This window comes from Centruroides sculpturatus, unplaced genomic scaffold, assembly GCF_000671375.1.
Source record: "Centruroides sculpturatus isolate CEXI.00-Female unplaced genomic scaffold, Cexi_2.0 scaffold130, whole genome shotgun sequence".
Taxonomy (NCBI): domain Eukaryota; kingdom Metazoa; phylum Arthropoda; class Arachnida; order Scorpiones; family Buthidae; genus Centruroides; species Centruroides sculpturatus.
In genome coordinates, this window is record NW_019384364.1 from 367,757 (window position 1) to 377,139 (window position 9,383).

The 9,383-nt window shown below is 34.1% G+C and overlaps 1 protein-coding gene across 4 annotated transcripts in view; it reads left to right on the forward strand.

The window, feature by feature from the left end:
- Positions 1 to 5,622, forward strand: part of LOC111642031 (inactive tyrosine-protein kinase 7-like) — a 31,391-nt gene extending 25,769 nt beyond the window's left edge. For all 4 annotated transcript variants that reach the window (XM_023388310.1, XM_023388302.1, XM_023388319.1 and 1 more), the window contains 4 exons: positions 2,549 to 2,737; positions 2,945 to 3,166; positions 3,249 to 3,481; positions 4,425 to 5,622. In XM_023388310.1, coding sequence (XP_023244078.1) covers positions 2,549 to 2,737; positions 2,945 to 3,166; positions 3,249 to 3,481; positions 4,425 to 5,003 — 1,223 coding nt within the window. In that variant the 3' untranslated portion in view covers positions 5,004 to 5,622. The remainder of the gene's footprint in view (positions 1 to 2,548; positions 2,738 to 2,944; positions 3,167 to 3,248; positions 3,482 to 4,424) is intronic.
- Positions 5,623 to 9,383: the final 3,761 nt, after the last annotated feature.

Sequence of the window (9,383 nt, forward strand, 5' to 3'; positions counted from 1 at the left end):
CTTGAACTGTAACATATTTATTTGTGCATTATTTTACTAAAGTATTAAGATGAGAACTTACAGAAATTCAACAATGAGTCAAAGAATATTTGTATTATTAATTTTCTTATAAAAAATCTTTCTTATGTATGCTCAAAACATAAAATTTATATATTGGGTTGAGTCATAACTAAGTTCGGTTTACCGATAGGTATAAATGACTGTCAAATACTTGCAAGATGATGTGTCCCTTCATTTGAGTTTTATTAGCAAATAGTCTCTAAATGTAAATTTTAACACTAAAGTGTCAATAATGTAATAAAATTTTGTTTTTGAATTCATTTAAAATGAAACATTTGAAAGTGCAGATATGCCATTTCCTGTTGTGGGAGTTTAAACTCAGTAATAACACTACAGAAATGGCAAGAAAGATTTGCAATGTTTATAGCACTGGAGTAAGGAGTAATTTCAGACAGAGCAGTTCAAAAGTGGTTCACAAAATTCCATTCTGGTGACTTGTCTGTAAAAGATGAAGAAAGACCAGGCCGCCTTTCAGACTTTGATGATGACAATTTAAAGGTCCTGACTGAGCAGAACCCATGGCAAACAATGGGAGAGTTAGCAGAGAAGCTGCACACATCCCAATCAACCATCAATTGTCACTTCCAAAAACTAGGAAAAGCGAGCAATCTGGGAATTTGGGCAAAATAACCTTAGTGAACAGAATAAAGCTGATAGAAGGTTGATAGCTGCTATTTTGTTTTCTCGGCATAAACAGGAACATTTTTGGCTAAAATTGTTACAGGAAATGAAAAGTGGATCATGAAAATATCAGTCAAAGAAGACAATGGGTTGACAAAGATGATTAGCCTCAACTGGACACTAAGCCCAGTGTGCATGGAAGAAAAATTTTATTTGTATGGTGGAATCATCAAGGAATTATTGTTGCCACACAAAGAAACTGTTACTGTAAATGTATACAGTCGACCCCCCTATAACACGGTAGATACGTTCCGTTCTTTATGAATCAATTTTGTATGAGTCCTTGCCAATCACAGCCCAACACATGTGAAGTTTATGGACTACGGCTGTTTGAAAGGTTTTCTTCCATAAAATTAATAGATTCTAGACTAATTCGACTCAACATTTCCAAAATTTGTATAATTTTTTTGGGAATAATCCGTATAAACTATGCTATAAACAAAAAATTGTAGGATTATTTATCAAGTGTGCACCATTCGGCATCGCCATTGTTCAAGCTTGTTTTCATCGCGGAACAGCTCAGCAAACAGCGCCCGATTTCTAATAACTTATTTTTCTGCAAAAACTTTGTTGAACTTTGGAGACATCATTAATATAAATAATTTTAATCGCCATTGAATAAGAAATGTTTCTTTCACAAGAAATGTATAAAATTACAGCACTGTATTAGACTTACGGTACCTAATTTACATACTGTACAGACGATAGTAAGCAACTTACTCGTCTAAACTCTCCATAGCGTGGCGCTGGACGGCGGAAAGTATATATATAATTATAGTAAAGTTACAATAAATTAAGTTAATATATAATTATACATACAGTACCTAATTTATATATAATTAATATATAATACTGTACAGACGATAGTAAACTCAATTTACCCGCCTAAATTCTCCATAGCGTGGCGCTGGACGGCGGAAAGTAGTTCAGCTGCCTGATGACGTTTTACTGAATTATAGGAGTTTTTTTACAGGTTTGTATGGATACCGTCGCAATTTTTTCGCCTTATAGGAATCGTAATTATAGGGAGTCTACTGTACATTCAACAGTTAGAACAGATTCAGCTAAAGATTCAAGAAAAGCATCCAACACTTTTTAACAGAAAAAAATCACCTTATTGCATGACAATACAAGGTCATACACAACAAAGATTACACAATAAAAAATTTTGGAGTTTGGCTGGTCTGTTTTGCCTCATACACCATATTCACTGGACCTGGCACCAACAGAATTTCATTTTCTTTGGGCACTGCAGAATGCTTTACAAGGGCAATGCTTTACAACTGCAGAATGCTTTCCAAAATGATGACCAGGTTCAGGAGTTTTTTTGTTTCAAAATTACCAGAATTTTATGTGAGGGGGATTGACAGGTTGTCCAAGAAATGGCAAAAAGTCATCAGTAATGACAGTGAATATGCATTAGATTAAAGTTGATTGTTGTACATTTTATTGGCAAATAAATTTCAGTTTAGAAAACCAGACTTATTTATGACTCAATCCAATAATAAATAGCTGCAGTATATTTTTAAAATATTTATATCACAACTGTTTTACTTTATTTTATTTCAACTAGAATCTTTTTGTACATTTTTAAAGCATTTATATATTCCAAAATATTGAAATTTTGATATTGTTTAGTTCAAGAAAAAGACAAAATGTAATTTAAAAAGTTTATAAAATAAGAATTTTTACAATAAATATATGTATTTGTTTGTCATTATATTTTATAAAGATCATAATTTAAACTAAAGTTTGATATAAATAAATGCATACGTTGTTTGTTTGACAATTATTACATTATTCATAGGTGCAGAATATTACAATCCCAATCTGTTAGGAAAGGAAGATCAAGCAGAAAACACAATGGCGAAAACAGTTGCAATTACTCTGGGAGCTGCCGCAGTTTATATGATTCTCGTTTTAGGCCTTATGATTTGGTGTAGGTATCGGAGAATAAGACGTAAAGCAATGCTTTTAGCTCAAGCAACTGCAGAAGGTAATTTTTATGTTATCTGTATTCATTTTTTTTTAATTTAAATTTTTTCATTGTCAATCATATATTTCAAATAAATACAAAATTATTTTAAACTACGTTATATACTTTCTAAAAAATGTTTACTAATGTCTGATAAGATGTTAAGTTGCTAATGCAAACAGCTTATAATTCACAGTTTGACTGAGTAACTATGCTATTATTTTTCAGTTGCAAAATCAGAAAATGGAGACATTCCAGCAGATACCGAAATGAAGGATAGAACCGATGCTTCCAAACCTCGTGAATATAAAGATAACGATGTGCCAAAAAGTGACGGTGAGATGCATTCTCATAGCTCTGGTTCTCATTCTAATCAATCAAAACGTAACAGATCTTCATATGATAAATTAAATATACCAAGAAGTGAATTGCAGACAATGATGTTACTTGGTTTGTATTTTCATAATATTAATTTCCAAATTTATTTTTCTTTAGAAGTTTAGTTAAATTTTAGTTATTATCATTATTATAGGACACGGAGAATTTGGCGAAGTTTTCTTGGCAAAAACTCAGAATGCTTCTAATAGCGAACAGGAATCTATCGTTATGGTTAAAGCATTGCAGACTCGTGACGAAAATAGTCATTTTGAATTCAAGAGAGAATTAGATATGTTTAACAAATTGCAACACGAAAATATTGTGAAACTGATAGGAGTTTGCAAAGAATCCGAACCATTTCTTGCCATTACAGAATATAGCGATTGGGTAGATATTTAATGATACTGTTTTAAAATAACTTAAATATGTATTAATATTAACCATATACAAGTAGATATAGATCATATATTACAGTATTACAGAGGACAAGCTTGCCGAAATCCCTTAATTTTCAAGTATTAGTACATTTCATGCAAATCTATTTCTCAGTATACATTTGTATCACAATGTGATTATATAATAATTATGTTAATTTTAATATAAATTTTAAGCAAAACATACCTTAAGTTTTACAGCAAGTTTGTACAGATCCTATCAATACCTAAAGCTTTCTTAAAATAATCTAAAACAAGGTAGTTGCCTAATACGTTTTCAATTCACCCAACGCATTTTCAAAAAAATTGGGTTAATTTTAGTTAATTTTAAATCATATATTTTAAACTTCATTAGACTGTTTCATGCACTTTAAATATTTATTCTAATTAATACAAGCAAGCATCTTCTATAAAAGTGGAAAATCCTATTAATTTTTAAAAAAGCTTTTTAATTTCATTAATATTGTACGTGATAACAAACAAAACAAAAGTAATTTGTTTTAATTCTCATTAATTTTTATGCTAGACTTTCTGTTCAACGTATGGGTTGTACACCATACATATGATAGACACGTTCCTTAAATATTCTTTTATACAGATCATGTTCATCCTGTAAGATTTTTATGCTGTCATCATTGAACTGCAATGTTCAAAAATGAAGAAATATATCTGGAATAAATAAATTTTAGTATGAAAATTTAGTAATACTTCAAAATAAAAATTTTCTGGCAAGCTTATCTGCGGTAATATATGGACTGCATCTATAGATTAGTACTAATAATAAAAAATAAACAACGGTAACGAGTCAAGCCGTTATTTAACTTCGATATTTTTACGTGGCTTAGCTTACTAAGAAAGTCGGAGGTGGTCTATAAACGTATTTCTTGTATTTTTAGGGTGACTTGAAACAGTTCTTGCTGGCCACTCGAAAAGACAGTTCCAGGAAAGGTCCGAAACCTCCGCCTCTTTCGACCGCCCAAATAATCGGCATCTGTCACCAAGTGTCGCTGGGTATGGAATATTTATCTAATCATCGTTTCGTTCACAAAGACATTGCAACTCGCAATTGCCTCGTCTCGTCGCGGCTCAACGTAAAAATCAGTTCGCCGAGTCTGTCTAAGGACACGTACGCTCAAGAATACTTCAAATACCAAAATAAAGTAATACCTTTACGATGGACTTCCGCCGAAGCCGCGCTGGAAGACGAATGGTCCACCAAAAGCGACGTCTGGTCGTTCGCCGTTCTGGTGTGGGAAGTCTTGACCCAGGCCAATCTTCCGTTTTCCGACAAAACCGACGAATCGATATTGCAGTCGCTCAAACAACGGGAACTGACGTTGTTACCGCCCGCCAACACACCGGAATCCCTGGTAGAAATATTGCAGAAATGTTGGCTTTGCAACCCCAAAGAGAGACCGTCGTTTAGTGACATTGCCATGCGAATCGGACAGACGAACGTCGACAGTCACGTGTGATACGAGTCCGGCGACCGCTCTTATTTTTTCGCCATTTTTATCTTTTTACTTGTTTTGTACCGCGCCACGGCCACCGTTCCGAAATGCAATTGGTGCTTGCGACCGAAACCGGTCTTTAGAGTTTACGCACCGCTCCACGGTCAGCAATTTTAAGATTCGAATTCGAAAACGAATCTTTAAGAAACGAAAAAAAAAAAGAATCACGCATTATATTTATAAAACCGAAAACCTTTATCTTTTTTAATTGGAACCACACGAAACATTTTTTATAATACTCGTAACACTGCCATTTTTCGGTATCTATCCACGCAGTATTTTATTTTGGACCACGTATATTAACGTGTTATGTCTAAGTGTGCTTTAATATATTTATTGTTTAACAAAATTTATATTGTTATTTGCAATTTTATACGAGGATTTTTTTATATAATCTTTTTACATTGTGAAAGTCTTATCATTTTGTGACTAGTCATGCCATCGAAATCTGCTTAGAAATTTTAAGCATCAATATTCCAAGCGATAAATGTCAAAGTGCATCATTTAGTTCGAATCTGTTATGTGGTTTATAAATGCAATTTATGTGATTTTGGTAGTATATGTGATAATAAATTGTCAGTTTTTTCAGTTATCTCGTTCATTTATTAACTAGGATAAATATTACATCGTTTTAAACGTGAAAATTGCGACAAGTACGGATCGAATCCGTTCTTAATTTCGTTAGGTGACGACGACGTTAACCTATACTGACAAATTGTAATTAAGTAATTTGGGAGTGTTCTGTTCCTTTAGTGACGTTGACGTGTTTTTGAACAGATCGATCAGCATTTTGGATGGAAGTTCGTCGAGTCCGATCAAATTAATATTTAGCATCGAGAAGAGGAAAAAGGGCTGCAGTGATTCAAATACTTCGGGATATTTAAGTTTTCTACCAATGCAAAAATAAGCTTCAAAGCCAACAGTCGCGGGTGATATCAGGTAAAATATATTTATTTATTTGTTACTGTATGCGGTAGAAACTCGAATAACCGGAAGAATTTTAAAAAAAGTGTACCAGAGTATGATACACGTTACGTAACAAAATTACTACGTCATCAATCGATTGTAGCGCCGCGAAACTAGGTCGTATACGTAACATTACGTCAGATTTTGAAAAAATTAATACAGATACATTAATCATAGTATCTATAGTGTACAAAACTAAAGGAGTGAACAAATCAGATTGAGGAAGGCGTAATAAAGGGAAGAGTGGGAACGATTTTGTCATAGGAAGGGAAGGAATGAAAAAGATTTGCTCTCCTTATCCAGCAAAAGTATGCTGGAACAGATGAAGGACGAGATGATGATGATGTTTAAACTTTAAAACAGCGTGATGGACGTAACCACAAAGCAAACGAGTTTCTCGAAGACCAGGGTTTCGTCGAGTTTCCACTGTAATTAAAGTAATTTGATTAAATATTTTAGACTAAAAATTAATTTGTGTAGCTTTCGAGATAGACGGACAGAAAATCCAATTTAGATTTTCGATAAGTTCTGATGAGGGCGAGAAAAAGAATTTAGAGTGCAGTAGTTATGTCATTGTTTGTAGGCGGCAACGTCACGCGTGGACGACTGCCGATGGAGACGCTTTCCGGGGAGACTTCCTACGGGAAACGCCTCTATTTAGGTGTTACAAACGTGAAGAAAACTCGAAAAACTTTCTCGTGTTCGGTCCGTTGGCTAGGCGCGAACTCACGACCGGCTCAGGTGCTTTTACCACTCGGCCACCGGTAAGCACGAAAATAATTTGGGAATTTAACGTTTAATTTGATGTTGATGATATTAATTAAAGGTTTAATTTAACGTTTACTTAATACAGTAGAACCTCGAAAACTCGGCTCTCGATAACCCGGCACTCCAGATAACTCGGCCACACCCTGGCAGGGCAAAAAAATCCTTAGTTAATTAATTTTCATTATAGACAGCTTTATGCCTCATAAAGTATTTTTCTGAGGTCTGTCTTATCAGGTAAATTACTGTACACAGTGTATTCATTAATTTTCATTTCCATGTAGTAAAGGCTCTATGCCTTCATAAAGGACATACTGTACTTTTCCTTTGTTTAAGGGTATTTGGGCAGTTTATTCTCTGTTATATTCTCAAATAAACAATACATACAAGTACAGTACAGTATTTTCTGAGGAAACACTCGTACTTATTTTTTTAAACCCCATTCCCGATAACCCGGCATTTTCACAAACTCGGCCACCCTTCGGTCCACATTAGGCCGCGTTTTCGAGGTTCTACTGTACCAGCCTGGTCCTAGTTTGGCCATACAAAGTTTCGTTTTGATTACACACGATATGATTTATTTACGACATTTTGCTAACCAAATCGAAACTAAGAACAAAAGTTATCCGACTGTTTCATTTCTAACTTATTTATCAAATAATAAGATCTACAATAAAAAAATAAATACAGTTATTGGAACGGCGAGATTCTGGATATAAGAAAGAGAGATAAAAACATGGCGGATACGAAAAATCTAGCGTATCTTTTAATTAATTATATTCTTACAACGACTATAATGAATCTTAGAATTTCTATTTAATAAGTAAATGGAGGAAGTAAACATAATAAAAAAAATCCTGTTATCGGCCGCAACATTGTTTTACTAACGTTCGCCGGGATTCGCGCGATTGCTCGCTTCGTTCTATTCCCTTTTTTTTTTTTTTTTTTTTTTTTAATGGCGACGAGAATTAATTTCGCTTTGAGAAAATGAATAGTTTTTTTTACATTGTTTTCGCTTTCGCTAGCGAACATCTACCGCATAAACGACTCGGTGCACACCCGGACTCACTAGTTCCACAACCCGAACGCGACTTAGACTGTATTTTTCTATCTAGAATGCTTCGCCAGTACCGAAAAAACTACGAGGAAAAGAATAGGTTCTACTTTCTCTTTACGTTAAATAGCCTAAACACGAACGAAGGATTGAAAACAATAAGTAGGGATTATATATTCTCGTGATAAATTACTGTACGAAGATCGAGGTCGGATTCGATTCTGGATCTCTCGCAATTTAAATTCGAGCGGTCTTGCCACATATTAGCTTCTTGTTGTGTAACTTGATAAAGAAAGAATTGCATTAAGATTTGTAAAATGAAATTCTAAAAATGTTATAATAAAGCAAGGCAAGGCATATAATAATTATTTATACCATTCCGTGGTATAAATAATAAATTCCTATTACAAATAAATATAATTTATTGTTAATTTAAAATCATCGCTAGGGCGCCCCTAGTGGGCGTTTTAGGCAATGGATAACATTATAGACGCGACAATGGCTTATATACAGTATATAGATAACCCATTGAACGCGTGTCCGTCCGTCCGTGAGTGTAATGTTATGCGAAAAACGGGCACTCGAAGCGCCCCTATCGTGTGTCATATTTCAAACATTTAAATTAACTGTTAAATATACTTATGGTGCCAAAATGGCCGTGCTTCGGTTAGGTACATCTAGTTTCCGTTAGATTAATTACATTTTTAGTAGACGTTTCCTTTTTTTTTTGTTCAAGAACTACCGTGAATCACTAGTGACGTGAATCACTAGTGAATGACTAGTGACGTTTGGCACTCGGCGGCTCCCCTCCGGGAGGAATCCGTCGGGACCACGAACAGTCGGAAGCGCCGCCATTTTGGAACCATAGGTAACATTAACCTTTTTTTTACATTAGTAATTTTGGGAATTAATTAGAATAGGTTAGGTTAGGTTAGAACGTGCGTCCCGCCATCATGACGGTGCACATAGGTAAAGATTAACCGATAAACGTTTACCCTCTATCTGTAATCAACGTGTTAATTACAATAAAATCACTATTTATACAAATATTTGCTGTTATAATTATAAATACAGTATATAACATTCCACGAAAGATCAATCGAAACAAAATGGCACTAATTTGAAAAATAGAACGTTGATAAGGCCTAACTAGTTGATTCCAATTTTATTATTTTTTAAAATTTTACTATTCAATAGTGTTTTAGATCGCATTAAAACGAAAATAAATTATATTATTAATCGATTTATAAGACATTTTCTTTAAAATACATACTTTGCTTTTGTATCCCGAAAAAATATAGTCAAATTAATTTTGTTCCGTTTCCGAAAAATAAATCGATTTTATTCGACGGCTAGTGGAACGGTCGGCCGCTAGAGGCGCCTCTAGCGGCGACGCCGGGTAACAGAATCGGGGGCTACAAAGGCGGCACCAGTTTTGTTCCACCTAATACTTTTGTGCTAATCTAGTACCTTTTTACTTGTTCCAACACCAAGATACCAATACCACTTTTATAGTACTATTCATGAAGTCCTAATACCTTTCCTTTCAATTTAGTATC